Source organism: Chrysemys picta, chromosome 4 (genome assembly GCF_011386835.1).
Source record: "Chrysemys picta bellii isolate R12L10 chromosome 4, ASM1138683v2, whole genome shotgun sequence".
Classification (NCBI taxonomy): Eukaryota; Metazoa; Chordata; order Testudines; family Emydidae; genus Chrysemys; species Chrysemys picta.
In genome coordinates, this window is record NC_088794.1 from 46,116,810 (window position 1) to 46,132,482 (window position 15,673).

At 40.4% G+C, this 15,673-nt stretch overlaps 1 protein-coding gene across 10 annotated transcripts in view; it reads right to left on the reverse strand.

Moving 5' to 3' along the window:
- Positions 1 to 15,673, reverse strand: part of STK33 (serine/threonine kinase 33) — a 101,768-nt gene that overhangs the window by 29,618 nt on the left and 56,477 nt on the right. For 9 of the 10 annotated variants that reach the window (XM_065592166.1, XM_065592160.1, XM_065592167.1 and 6 more), the window contains 5 exons: positions 11,529 to 11,645; positions 9,714 to 9,827; positions 8,131 to 8,235; positions 6,878 to 7,016; positions 5,522 to 5,610 (listed from right to left, as the gene is read on the reverse strand). In XM_065592166.1, the coding sequence (XP_065448238.1) occupies positions 5,522 to 5,610; positions 6,878 to 7,016; positions 8,131 to 8,235; positions 9,714 to 9,827; positions 11,529 to 11,645 (564 nt within the window). The remainder of the gene's footprint in view (positions 1 to 5,521; positions 5,611 to 6,877; positions 7,017 to 8,130; positions 8,236 to 9,713; positions 9,828 to 11,528; positions 11,646 to 15,673) is intronic. The other variant, XM_065592168.1, reaches the window with a different exon arrangement.

Here is a 15,673-nt window from a genome sequence, read left to right on the forward strand (position 1 = left end):
GGCAGGGGTAGAAAAATAACAATTATTACAGGCAGTTCTGTGAGCAATGTTCTGTTGGTCTGATCCAGACCTCAGAGTAGGATCCCAGCATCTCCGTTGAACCAAGGAATGAAGACAGAAGCTGGGAAAATTGGTCTGGAAAACCCCCAAACACCTTTTTATTTATTTAGTTAGTTATTGTTTAAAAATCAAATTAGAGGTTTATTCTATATGAAACTGGTGAGCGTGAGTAGGTTAAAAAAAGAGAAGCTATTAACCACACTTTAGAAAGTCTCTCTAATATAAAGTGAACTAACACAGAGACTCTTCACTATTGTTTATTTTAGGGAGTAGCTGCATTATATTTTGTGGTTCTGAAGTACACCTGAGGTTACATTTATATCTGCTAACCGCTTTGGACTCTCATGGTAATGAGAGGTTTATCTCATGAGATGTTTGCAGTGAGCAACATTTTAATTTAAAAAAGCATTTCCTTTTATTTCTTTAAACTTATCTGTTTGCTCTTTTTCATTCCGAGTGTTTAATACTGGGAATCATTTCCACAACTTCACATTAAATATTGAAAGGGTAACATGGTATTCTGTCCCTTTGCCTCCTTACACACAATATTTCCAAGCTATACAAATGACATAAATGGGGGACAAACCCTCTGCAATTGTTTGCTGTGGGGAGAGGGTGCAAGAAGTCCCTTCTGTCACAGCACAGCCATAACGTGACATCCCTGAGAACAGGGAAGGTTGCCTTTGAGTACTGGGGCCATGCTGCATACCCCAGAGAAGGTGTGCTGGGCTATGCGAGGCTCTTGTCACCTCTGCACATCAGGATGCGACAGTACAGCAAAGAAGGCACACTACAGCTTTTTTTTTAAAAAAATGTTATCAAAAGTGCAGCAATTTCTGTTTTTCGTATATCATCTCTAGCACCCTTGTGGGCATCCATCTAATACAGTAAAATTGCAAATAGAAAATTTGTTACTTGATTTCTTTTCTGTGAGTGACCTCTCTCCCAGTCAGAGAGATGTGGACTGTGCATCTTTTCCTGGAAATAGTGGGGGCAGTTCAGACTTGTCCAGTGGACTTTGGGAACTGGCCATATCCTTTATCCCTGAGATAAGTGTGATGATTTGAGGATCTGTCTGTACCACTTCTGAATTGTTGATAATTTTATGAAATTATATCATGAAATTACTGTGTCATGGAAAGCCTACATGGATGTGGATCCATCAGGAATTAGCAGGCTGCGTCATGTCTCTCCCAGGCCAAAGACAATGGGGAGTGATCAGCACTCAACTATCATCTATTCAAAGTAAAACATCTTGGGCTAATGGCTTTATTGTACCTGGGAGAAGACACTTCCTCCATTTGTCTGAAGGAAGGGGGCTTTGAGAGCAGTGGAAAAAACAGAAGGCAGAACAAAAGAAGCAGGTAACCCCAGAAGTTGTCTATAAAGGGACTCGTAAAGAAAGGGAAGTGGGAGAGAGTCATCTTGCACCTGAGTAAGATAAGAGAGGCTGTTGCAAGGCCAGGGTAGGCAATGGGGTGAAAGACCCTGTCTGCCAGAACACAGATGATCCCCAAGGGAAGGATAAGCTAGTGAGGGACATCGTGTTTATAGTGTTTTATTGTTTTGTGTGATCTGTACTCTCCTGTGCTTACCATGACTAAATATAAAGAGCATAAAGTTGACAGACTGAACAGAGTGTGTGTGTGTGTGTGTGGTATCACAACTATGGTGCGACCCTGAGAGTTAAACTGTAAACCAGAAGCTTCGCATCTGTTGGATGGAGTTCTAAGCGAGGGGCAAGTTTAAGTATTGGGTAGCCTGAACGGTCAGTGCTCTGCCCAGAGAGGCTAGGCAGGTGGAGAATGGGTTCCAACACTCCAAAGGAAGGATGCCAGATACAAGGTCTGCACCCTGAGAGCATGCGTAAGGACCCCTAGATCGGGGCAGTGGCTGAACTCCATTCAGGCTCCAAAACTATAAAACACCCCTGGGAATCCAGAGCATAAAAGCTTGGACTCCCCTCACAGCAGTGGGTGGCACTTGCTAGGATCTGTGAAAACAAGCACTTCCAAGGTGTACTGAAATGTTTAATTTCAACTAGTTAATAGATGTAAAACGCCTGACAGTAACACCCCTATACAACTGTGATAGTTATACACAGGGACCCAAGGAGAGGCCATCACAAAAATAACCCAGTGGGATAGGTCAGTATCAGAAAGGAAATCATCTGGTAAATTGTTTTCCATTCTGGATCCTCACCTCTCCTAAAGGGAGACATTTGGGATACAGAGAAGAGTAGGGAAAATTACAGGGAGAAGAAGATATGTAGGATAGAAAGAAGGTTCCTTCTTCCCTAAAATTAGCAGTATTTATCTACTACAGGATCACCACCTGGAGCAACTTTCTGCCCAAGAATGAGACTGTGGAGAATTAAAAGTGAAGCTCAAAGTGTTTTCTAAAGGATGAACAAGCTAGTATCTGGATTGTGAAGGAAGGATCTTACATTAGATGGGCTTCATGTGGATAAGCCCACCAACTGAGGGACTGCATCACTCTGGATGGTATCTTTCCTTTCCTTTGCATCTCTTGTAGACAAAGATTCTAGGCCTCTAAAATTAATCTCTGAAGCCCTCTTGTTAATTCATATTCATATAGGAATCTCCATGCAAGACTGTAGAAGATGCCTTGGTAACTCTTGGCTCTGAATCACCTTAAACATTAGTGCTTGAATGTTGCTGAATCGCATAAGGAAGACTGGCTCTCCTTGTGTTTCTCTCAACCCCCAGATTGGCAATCTTCCAAGAGGGGGATTAGAGAATTCTTCATATTACAAACTTGTTTGTCCGTAGCATGGAGAGACACTAAGTAGTTCCTTCTCGTGAGGTGCCTGGTGCCGACATTCTGTCAAGTACGCCATCAATAGATATGTTCCTAGACTCCTCAGTGGATAGTATCACTGTCAGTTCTTTCATAGACACTCTAAGGGATGCAGACAGAATGAAAGGTAATGTTTTGTATTGGTATTGGTGACTGCCAATGAGAAGGCCTGATGGTAATATGGAGACAAGTGCCTGCCAGTTCCATCAATATCAGTAGAACCCTTCAAGAGTCTGCTGCAATCCTGGAAGTTAAATTCTCCATCCTGAATTTCAACTTTTTCCATCAACTTGTTCAGCCTTTTGAGAATTTAGACAGACCAAACTCTTCCTGATCTTTTTCTTACTATATGGCATAGACTCCTGTGCACCTTGTGTCTTGAGGGACAGATTCATCTATCCCTAGTCCTAAAAGCTATTAAATGCCTTCAGAATGATTTGATGTTTTTCCTTTTTTCTCCAAGGTGTGTAAGAGCCCATATCTTCACAGCATACTGCCCTATCCCCAATGTTCCTATGTCTGAAGTTGCCAGGAGAAGGACTATCCTGCCCTCTAGTGCTATTTCTGGATAGATGCAAGTCCAGCTGCAGTTTGGAATGGAAGGAGGGATTGGCCCTGTTCCTGGGTCTGGCCTTTCTCCTGGTGTCCCTGGCCCAAGTTTTACCCTGGGAAGTACTTTGTGGTGGACAGGAATTGAAGGGAATTTTTACCCTTATACTCAGGACTCCCTCTAAATCCAGGGGTGTGGGGGACTTTGCCTTGTGCAGGCATATGCCATACACTGAGCAGAACCTCTTCCTTCACCAAGAAACATCTGTCTCCTGGCTGCTGCAGTAGGCCTCCACACTCCTTCCGTATCTGTTACTGCTCCGTCTAGTGTCAAAGGAATAGTGAAGGTTCAGGCAGACACCATTCCTCAGAGCTCGAGAGAGGGAAGTGAAGATCCCAGCATCCATATCCCAAGTCTTGAAAGCCCAGTGATGGGTAGAGGCAGAGTACAGATCACAGCAATTCTCCCACTTCAGGCAGTGGGCTGAAGGAAGCATGTAAAAATCTCAGGAGAGCAGCAGGAAAAGGAGCAACAGCATGACGGTCCCACAAAAAGATGATAGAGGTTGACAGCAGCTGTAACTGATTTTGTTGGAGGGGCAATTAATTACTTTTGTGAGGGAAGAGGCAGCAATGGCAGTAATTGATTTTGAAGGGGATGAGAAAGAGAGAAGGAAAAGGGAGAGGAAGATAGTGATTGAGAGGACAAAGGGAAATTGAGGAGCAAGGTTTTCTATAAGCCATGTACTTGCATATACATAATTCCTGCAAAACAGGGGAGCTGTTCTCCCCAGGTCACTCCCCTACCCTGCAACCACTTCAACTGCCACTAACTATGAAAGGATCTCCACAGCTCAATCTCTCACTTTCTCTGTTGGTCTTCAGATTGTTCCATCAGGCCTATTCTACCATGAGGAGGACAAGGTAAACTATAGATAGTCCCATTAAAGAATGGAACCTAGAAAAACCTTAGTGCTCTGGACAGGGGAGTGAGAGAGAGAGAGGAGGAGGAGAAGAAAGATCTTGCTTGCTGCAATTCTAAACTGAGGTATAAAAGCAAGACTATGACTGGATAATCCAGGAGGGCTGAATCACTGCTCTATTTGCACTGCTGGAGACAGAGAATTGGGCGTAATAACAGAATGGGTGTTCTGACTCATGACAAGTCTGAAGTGCCTCTGTTATTTGCAGGAACAGAGGTGCAGCCCACATGTCCCACACAGGGGGAGAAATCAAGATCCAGAATTTTATGTTTCTCAGAATGAAAATAAGTTATGCAAAGTGGACACCAAGGTACATGTAGGCTGGATTTTGTACCATGGAATTTTCCAGAGCGTTTTATAAAATCATCGGTATTACACAATGTATGAGATATGATATAGATAAATCAGTATGTTCTATATTGTGTTTATGTTTATATGGATAAGCAGTATGTATGGATACATACAACTATCTACTGGAGCAGATCAGCAATCCAACACTTCAATTCTACGAGGTTGTAATAACACACAGCAGCTGCTATTAAAATGGGGAACAACTAGTATATGATATAACATATGATTTATTAGCCTTCAAGGACCAATTATTACAATTAAAATCTATAGATGTAAGTACATGGTACATTAATTGTGTTTAGTTAGTAAATGGTATATAATTTATATTTAAATCAAGGGCTTAGTCTCAATGTGCTTTTTCTAAATTACTAACACATTTACATTAAATAGGCAATACACATAATTTAAAAATTATAGCTTAGAATTCCTGCTAACTTACTGTTACTAAGAGTTTGGAACTATCCCAAGGTAAATCTAGATTAATAAGTATGCTTTCTTTAAGGTTTGTTTCAACTGACCTAAAAGTATACCACCGATATCTGCCCCCCCCCCCCCCCCCCCAAAGTATCTTTCAGCAGTGGCACTTAGCTTCCAAAATGATTCATTTTAATAATATCTGCATTAGGCTGGGCAGGTTTCTTAGTGTTCTTAAAACACAATATAGTGGCTCTATTCAAAAGCTACTGGGGGGCTGACTTTATACCTGGGTATCTAAACCATTGCTCAAAGCAAAGAGTTGCTACAATTTCTAGTCTTACCTTTATATTTAATTTCATTTCGTTTTCTTCATCAGTTTCACTGCTTTTAACTAAAATGTTTTCCAGTTTTAGATCTCTATGAACAATATCTGTCAAGGAAGAGAACAATAAATAAAAATGTATTTATCACTTGTAGTCAAAATATTCTGACAAATGTTTTTATCTTGTGGAAATTACTCATTCAAATGAGTTTCAGTTTCAATGCATTTAGCTTTCCATTACTGAAAACTTAAAAGGAAGGAGTATTTGCCCTTTGATCCAAGGAGTCTTATATGAAGATTCCAAATCTGGATCAAATTTGGATCCATCTTCCTGATGATCTGTAATAAGAAAAACAGTTTGCATAGCTCTGTGTTATACAGTAGCAGACCTGTGAACATCTTATAGAAAAGAGTAGTGGATTATAGATTTACAAAATGTGCATATATTTTCATAAATCTAGTCTCGTCTCATATCCAACAGACCAAAGGGGATGGGACTGTAGATTTCTTTATTCCCCTTTCTCTGCCCACCAAAAATAGAGAAAAAAGAATGAGGAGTACTTGTGGCACCTTAGAGACTAACGAATTTATTTGGGCACTTTGGGCTTTAGCCCATGAAATCTTATGCCCAAATAAATGTATTAGTCTCTAAGGTGCCACAAATACTCCTCGTTCTTTTTGCTGATAGAGACTAACACAGCTACCACTCTGAAACCAAAAATAGAGAGAAGACCAAAGAAGGGGCCATTCCACAGACAAGGAATCATATGTCTGGGTGGGAGAAAAAGAGGAACTGCTAATTCCTCCAACTAATTCCAAAATATAGAGATGAATAATTTTTTTTGTGTTATTCCAATACAAATCTTCATACTCCTACAATATAGGGAAAATAACTGGATACACTGAACTCTAGTTTTCTGGCTGAATTGGTTAACTCTGTCATGGACTGTGCAGGATTTTAATGCCTCTCTGGGGTGAATTAAAATGCTGATATTGACTGCATCTCACCAAGTGCAGGACAGACAATTAAGGAGTATCTAGAGCACTCCACGCCTGCTTCTTTTTCTCTGCTGTAATAGACTATTTACTTGGCTGCTGAAATAAGTTAATGCTGTAATGCAAAGTGGTTGAGACTTAAGAAGAAGAAATTCATGTTATTGTCAGATGGACAGTGCCGGAACAAAGAAGCAAAAGGAAATGTTAACAGTTTAAATAGTGAGGGGAAGCGCTAATGTAGGATGCTTCACTCCTAAGCCACAGGGACACCAGTACTCTAGGAAATAAATAATATATATAAACAAAGATCACTGTTACTCTTAAACAAAAAACTGACATTCAGAGCCAATTAATAAATGCAAGAAATGAACATCCTTGCCTTTTTTGTGAAGATACGCTATTGCTGATGCAAGGCTTTGAATTATGTGCCTTGTCTCGTTCTCTGTAAAGCATCCTTTCCTGTGAAGAATTTCTTTAAGTTCTCCATCCTCGCACAGCTCCATTACAAGGAACATCCGCTAACAATAAAGAACCAAAATAGTGATTTTCTTTTATATGTAAGATTGAATATTTTGAGTACTAAAACAAACTCTCAAATTTTCAAGAACATGTACAACAAAAATAAAATACAATATGGATTTTAAAGACTGTTCTAAGAGTTCATTCAGCATATTGTCAACTTTTAAAAAAAGAGAATCCTATAGAAGCATCACTAAACCTAAAGACACAACATGATCTTCTTTACTGACTACGAATAAAGCTGTAAATACATATCACATGAGCAACCTTGACTAATTAAATAAAAGATAAAATATATTCTTACAGCTCATCAAAAGTGATCTGTGCCAGTATAATGGACATCATACAGTGGCATCATTACAGCGTCCTTGAGCTTTGTGCTGTCCAACACAGCAACAACCAACTCCCTTTCACAAACTGTGAAGTAAGTGACTAAAAAAATGACACTAATTCACTCTCAAAAAAGCTTCCATCAGACCTTCCATCAAGCTCTGTTCTTCCAGCTATTTCTCAGAAAATGGGACAAATCAAAACGGAAAGCTAGCTTCCGGCTGGGTGTTTTCTGCCACACTGCAACCAGTGGACTGCCCCCTCACATAGTGCTACAACAAACATGACGAGACAAAAAATAAACTTCACTATGACAGTACCAGACTATAAACTAGCTAATCCTGAAAGAAAAGAAAGAATTGGGTTGTGAATTTACAAAAGGAAAAAAATGTAAAAACCAAGGCCAAATCTATGCTAGCCAAACAGAAGAGTTATCTGCTCCCGTTAGAGACAGGCACATAAGTAAGTAGGGCCATCAAGCTAATTCCTTTAAACAGGAAATGACAACACATGGACTTTGATTATCTTTTGAACTGCTGGCAGAAGGATTTATATTTACTGCCTAGAACAGCCTAGAAAAAAAATTAGGAAAAATTAAAATGCACATTTCTCCACAATTTTCTAGTCACCAGTGGTGAGGAGAAATGTCCTATAAGAGAGGGGAGTGTACAAGAAGGCAAAAGGAATTACCTCAGAATGCAGAAAAGAAAGCTTCTATTGCTCTCTGAAACCTTTCATTAAGTATTAATAGCATTCAGAGTATTGCAATTAATGAACCCTTACCTTAGGGGTCTCAAACACCTCTTCTAAATGTATTATATGCTCATGGTTCACTCTTTTTAAGATGCTCACCTCCCGTTCAAGTAGCTTCACAGCAGAGCTTCCAGCCTTAATTTTAGATGGAAAATGTATTTTACAGAGCATGACAATATTCATGATATGACCATATATATTCCACAATGGCAATTTCTGTTAAAGAAGTCTACAGAATGTGTTAAACAAATGAACATGTCTTACATTTAGAAAAAGAGTTACAAAATAAATCCTATTGTACTTTGGGGTTGCTACCATTATATTTTAGCTTTTTCAACTAATAATGTCTTACATTTATATACAGTCTTTCCATCAGAAACCTTTCTGAAGCACTTCATAAAACTATGTTCACATTTACAGACGTGCATACATGTGAGAGAGAAAATAGTAATTACTTTCCCTAAGATGGAAAAAATGTGAGAACACATATATGTGTGAGAGACACAAAAAGGAATTACTTCACCTAACGTGGAAAGAACATGACTACTGTTTAACACACACCGCAACGCTACACAAACATTCAAGACAGAAAATGAAGAAGAATATCAGGGGAATGCAGATAAACAAAACGTAATTACTCAAGTTGGAAGCTGGCCAGCTCACAGGAGCTAAAATCTCTAATCCTGTGAACATTTGCAAGGGGATCTCAAATGAACATAAATGATTTTTGTCTTGTTCATTAGAAAGTAACAGAAAGAAAAGCACCTCTTAACACCACATTGGGCTTTGGCTTAGTACCGACGTGGATGGAAGAGTACAACCTACTCATCTTGGAGGTCTCCCATCCAAATATGATCAGACCCAAGCTTACTATTCTTGTCATATGATAAGACGTGATTATAAGAACCATATTTTTGTAAGTTGTTTGCAGTAACTTAATTAAGGAGAATTAATCATTGTCAGTTTAGCAATTTGATAATGGTAAAACTATGAGCAGTAATACAACAATACCTCTAAATCTGGATCAGCTAGTAGCCTGTCACACACCAAAATAACAGGGGCTGCTAATATTAAAGTTTTAACAGTATTTCACCTTTTCAAGGTCTGTCATTCAGCCATAAAAAAAAGTTGGTTGCTGGCTGAAATTTGGCATGTAAACTCTCAGACTATGTTCATGTAAATCATCATTAAAATCAGTTAAGCTAATATTTTGTTTTATTTAGGATTTTTAAAAAGTATTTAGCAAAAAAGAAATAAACTTTAAATGGTATTCACTTAACATCCAATGTTCTCTAAATAGATTTGGATAATTAAGGGTCTGATCCGGAAAACTTTTTCTTCAATTATGACTTTATGTAGGAGTAAGAACCCCAAATTGCATTTTATATTACATTTTTAATATTTAAAACTTGATGTGACTCACTTTCTGCTACAAGGAAGAGATAGTGAGAATATCAACTAAACAGTGATACATGCACTGATTGCAATGTGAGTTTTGGATACACAAAGATACTGAGAAGAGGCACAAAGATACTGCAGAAACAGATTTGATAGAAAATCAAAGGAAAAGTAAGACAGGTTTAAAATAAATCAGAGATCTACATAATATTTACCTTTTCCCTATTCACTTTTTTGATTGCCCATTTTTTGCCGGTTTCCTTGTGTTTTACTTCAATTACCACCCCAAAGCTGCCTTGTCCTAATTTTCTTCCGAAATAATAGATTTGCTAAGGAAACAGAAACCAGAAAAAGAGATTTTGTTTTAAAAACTTTGGTGGCAAAATATAGTTGTCATTGTTAAAAGTATCTGAATTGGAATGTTTAAAAGATCTCTTTAACAGGAGATGATGAACCCTGCCCATGTACACCAAGATTCATTTTTAAGAGAACACCTGTTCCAATTGTCAATGCAAGTTGATATAAGAGGGTAGACTGTGATGAGTTATGTAGATCTCAGTATGAATTCTCCATCTGAAAATTTTGTGGGCAAATCAATAAAGAATTTTGTTTCATCGTCTATTTATTATCCCACAAATTAGAGTGCTGGACACAGTTACAAAAGAATAATAGATAATGTAGGTTAAAACAAACATTATGCAGACCTAACACAGGGAAGACTCCTAGCATGTTCAATGCTAGTTTAGCCTTAGAACAGCAGCATTCAAATATGCTGTGAAACAAAATACATAGAAATCACAATTCTTCTATACTTACAGTACCTAACAAGAGGCAAATTTAAGTTTCCTGTATATCTGTGATTTGTAAACTTATATGTAAATAATATGATAGGCTCTGATTAAATGCCTATTGCAATTGCTGGAAGCCTTTCAAATTAACTTCAATGGTGATTGGATCAAGTTCTTAATGATGAGATCTTAAACATTTTTTTTCTTTTAAACAAAAGCTTAGTACTTTATAGCTGACCAACAAAGGAAACTACTGGGTTTGTGCTCCAGTTTTATTTCTATTCCGAAGATACAATTTCTAAGACAAGATATTTCTAATGTACTAAGGTCCTGTTATGTTAATTTCAACATATTTCCAAAAAGTAACAAATACAAGAGGGAACAACAAATGTCTGTTGTGAACCCTTTACAGACTTCTCAACACACCTACAGATGGATCTTTTGGTTAACTTTTCTGCACGGGCATATAGCCCCAATCAATGAACTGTTTATTTGGGTCTGTTCCTTTTTGTAGAGGGGTGGGGGGCAGGGATGTTTTCTCAATTAAGAGTAAATTCATTGATCTAACAAATTAATATATTGTGACACAGGATGGACTGCAAATGAAGTGCTGCACTTCTGACCACACACAACAGGTCATTTTAGAGCACTCGTTTCTGCACCTTTGAAGCAAAATTCATGGAGAAAACAAATTTTCATTAACCAAGCATTTTGAAGTTAGATGATAGGTGTTTCTATCTCTCACTAGGTGTTTTCTTCTTTTAGGTCTGAGATAAATGAGCAAGAAGAATGGGATTCAAAAATAGCAGGAATACCTCTTTTTTTTTTTTTTTTTTTGGTACTTGTTAAAAAAAAGTGTTATCCTTTCACTTAAACAGGAGGAGAATGACTTTTTGGTATTGCCTTTTTCAAAAGGTCTTATAGCTGTACAGTGGTAGCAGGGAAAGGATCTGGACTCCTGAATAGAGGAGTCTGTCTCCTTGTTAGCTAAATATAGTGAACATGAGCCTTAAGATAGAAAATCACGACTCAGGTTCCTTTGGATGAAAAACAGCTGCAATTTATTTTAGGAATAAGGTGCTGAAAGATCAAATTGTTCTTTTGGGGGGGAAAAGGGAAGCTCAAATTCCCAGAAATGATTAAATGTTATACAAACAAAGCTAAATGTCTCTATCTGCTGATGCAGAACAGTTAAACCTAAGGTTCGGCAGGATATTATTAATGATAAAAGTGGCTACATACCTGAATAGCAGCTCCATCATCTATTCGTGTGTGAGGAACTTTGCTTTCTGCACTACTGCTGCGAGTTGACTGGGTGAGCATTTTTCTATAAGATTCTATTAGCTCTGATTTTGGCATCTTTATACAAAAATATGAAGCATGAAATTAAACTACAATTCACTATTTTAAAAATTCTTAGATTGTTTCAGATATTTCAGTATTGTAAGATATATAATACACTAATTCACAGTATGTAATAGTTTAAAAGATGAACAAGATTTAAAATCAATTACAGGATTCCACATAGCCCAAGATTAATATTCAATAAGTTGAAGATGGCAAAATATCTATACAGAATTATGTAAAAACCAAGAATAAGTTTTGTCTTTTGCAGGTCTCTATTGCTTGTATTCAGTGGGCTATATTCTGTTTTAGTGTAAATAGAACTATTCCATTAAAGGCAGCAGACTTGCATCTGCTTACAGAGGGGCTTAACTGGACGGGAAGTGGCTCAAAAACTAGATCACAATAACCACATTTAATAACATGGCATCTTTATACACAATTTACTTTACTGGGCTGTTCAAAGTGGTGCCAATATATTATGGAAATATCATATGGTCTTACACTGCCAATTTTAATTTGTGTTTTTGAATTTCTCTCACACACAAACAAAATGATCACACTAGAGTTCCTAGTGAAGTTGATCAGAAAATTGTTAACTAACCAGGTTTTTGTCAGAAAATACAGATGTCTCGAAACCAAAACTTTTTGTGGGAATGTACCAATTCGACAAAATTTTCATCAGGAAATGGTTTCGCAGGTCCAGGGCAAACTTTCTAGTCAAAACTAGGAAGGTTGGAGGGGGTGGGGAAAGAGACCAAAATGGTTCAGGCACTCACTTAGGATGTGGGAGACCCAGATTCAAGTCCCTAATCCTAATCTATTGGCTATTCTAACTGGGTCTCTCAATCTCTCCTGTTACAGCTATTCCACTTTGTATAAATAAATATTCATTGGGCCAGAGAGAGAAAGGGAGAGAGACTGACTATAGCCCAGGGTTTAGAGCACTCACCTGGGATGTAATAAATTCGGATTCAAGTTCCTGTTCCAATAAATATTTAATTATTTATACAAAGTGGGACAGCTCCAATAGGAGAGATTGAGAAAGACCCACCTCAGAAAACCAAATAGTCTGGTGGGTAGGGCATACATCTGGGATGTGGAAGATCCACGCTCAAGTCCCTGGTCTGAATCAACATATTCCAGGATGGTGCACTCTCTCTTCTTTGAAAAACTTCAAAAGGTCTTGGTTTCCTCCCAGTACTCAACAGGAAAATTTCTGAAATCTCAACAAAGTTAATGGGATGAGCAAACCATTTCCTGTCCAGTTCTAGATCCTAGCAGTTTGATTCTCAATCATTTAATTTCTTGCATGGTAGAGTACAGGAGTGCCACAGACACATTGAAATCTTTTGTGGAGGTAAACATTACAGCCATTAGCCAAAATTAATGACCAAGGCCCCATTGAGCAAAGCACTTAAGTACTTAGCTGTAGACATTCATTGATGTCAATCATACTAGTCACATGCTTGACGGCAAGTACTTACTCATGTGCACAAAGTTAAACATGTGCCTATGTGCTTTGCTAAATTGGGATCTGAATGAAGAGGTCATAATACTCTTAATCAGAGGAGTTTAATTGTGTTTAAAAATGATTGTGTGTTGGGGATTTAGGATTTATGGGGCCCTATGCAGTATTATTGAACTGGTGCCCTTATGCCCGACGGCAGCCCGGGCTCGCATGTGTATTTTAGATAAGGGTGATCTTTTGAAGGATTTATTTTAAAAACTATATGTCTGGCACCGCCGGCCCAGCCCCCAAGCCGCCGGTGCCGGCCCCGCCGGAGCCCCCGAGCCCCTGCCGGAGCCCACGAACCCCCGGCCGAGCCCCCGGCCGAGCCCCCGGCCCGGCCCCGCCGGGCCCCCGCCGGAGCCCCGGAGCCCCCGAGCCCCCGGCCCGGCCCCGCCGGAGCCCCCGGCCCGGCCCGGGCCCGAACCGGGGCCTGCTGCGGAGACCCAGCAGCGCACACGCTGCGCCCAGCCCCTGGCCAGTCATGTCTGGGCTGCTGCCCAGCTGGTACTATCCCGCGGCGGCCCCGGAGTGGGGGCAGCAGGCCCCAGCCCCCCCGTCCCGCTCGGGTCCCGCAGGGGAACGAACGGGGCTGGGCTGCCGATGCCTCCGCCCCGGGGCCGCCGCGCGATAGCACCAGCTGGGCAGCAGCCCAGACGCGACTGGCCAGGGGCTGGGCGCAGCGTGCGCGCTGCTGGGTCCCCGCAGCAGGCCCGGGCTCGGGGGGTTCGGGCCTGGGCGCCAGAGCCGCAGCCGCAGCCGCCGAGCTTGACCATCGGCCGCTTCCTCCCCCCGCGGCAGTGGGAGCTGCAGCAGCGGCTGCTCCCGAGTCCCGCTGCCCAGGGCGGGAGAACAGCCGCCGCCTGGCCCTGCGGGCCACCCCCCCTCCTCTCCCTACCACCCAACTGAGTCCTGCCTGCACTCGGGGCCAGGCCGGACTCTCACTCACCCTGGCCCCGCGCTTCCCCTGCGTCTCCTGGGCCTCCCTCCAGCGCTTGCGGAGGGAGGAGGAATAGTGAGCCTGGGGAAGAGGCGGGGATTCGGGGAGGGAGCCAATCGGGGGAAGAGGGGGCGGAGTGGGGGCGGGGTAGGGGGGGGGCGAGAGCACTTCCGGGCTCTGGAGCATTTCCTTGTTTGTCCTGTGTCCCGACCGCACGTCGATCGGGACGCGGGACAAACAAGGAAATATCAGGACAGTCCCGATAAAATCGGGACGTCTGGTCACCCTATGTGCATTTAAAAATCTATGGAAGGATTTTTTAGAGATGTGATTTTATAATCTTCAGCAACACACTAATGAAATATTTTAAAGCAAATTTTAAACTAAGGTCCTGTAGACTAACATGTTCTGAGTAAATATGACAGTAATGTACAACTCTTTTTGTCAGTAAATTCAGAAACTGACAGTATATACCTGGGGGTTGGCAAATGCCTGTTAAATGGCTTCATTACCACTTGAATGGCTCTTTAACAGTTTCAATGTTGTGCTAATAGATCTGGCAGGCTGCAGGCTTTTTCACTTTTAAGTTACTAGATCCCCTCTGGAGGAAGACTCACCAGGCTGCAGCAGCAGCAAGCTGTGGTGGGAGCCTGAAGGAAGGGTCAGAACAGGGATAGGAAGAGGCGGGTGGGTTGACACTAAGACCCAGAGGTGCCCCAAATTTTCAGGTGCCCTATGCATCCGTGTATGCTGCGTATGCCTAAGGATAGCCCCAGTTGGGGACACAAAAATCCTTCATGTAGAGCTGCTGACTGAATACAAGTGAAATAGGGATAAATGCGGCCTTAGTATGAATGGTCCAACAAGTGCCCTTGAGTTTCCTGGTCACAGACTGACCTACAGAAACAGCTTCAAGTGGTAACAACTCTAGAAGGAATTCATTTTACTCACATACTAAAGTGATGGACACTATATAAACGCTTGTCATAAATAAAATAAATAATTATCTGCAATAATTATGCCTGATAACAAGAAAAATATGCTTTCAATTGATGAGATATGTTACAAAATTGTTTGAAATAAAGTAATGTTATGTGAATCTGACACTGAATTAAATAATAGAAAGGGTTTCTTATATTTTAGAAGATGATTGAGGAAATTGCATTTGAATGGCATTTATTTTCAAGCACCACATATCTCCTGACAGGTCTAACATTGGATATTTCCTATACACCAGTGGCCAAATAGTTAGCTATAGGTTTACCATATATACAATTGCTATTACTAACAGAGATTATTCTACAATATTATCGGATACTCTACACTATTTACGTAGTGAAGGAATAACTGAGGCTGAATGTATTTTAGTTTTCTTTGCTAAACACATTTCCTGTTTTGTCCCCCCACTTACAGAAATGCTGGAAAACAAGTCACTGATGGTATATTCAGATATGACTGATTTAAGAGGATATTGAATTTGCGTCCAGCAATTTAGAAGTGCTTCTTTAAAGGGGACCCATTTATGTTAATATATCCCAAATGATGGATTTTCTTGTGGCATTCAGTTTTAAGTGCTTTTTTCATTTTATTCTT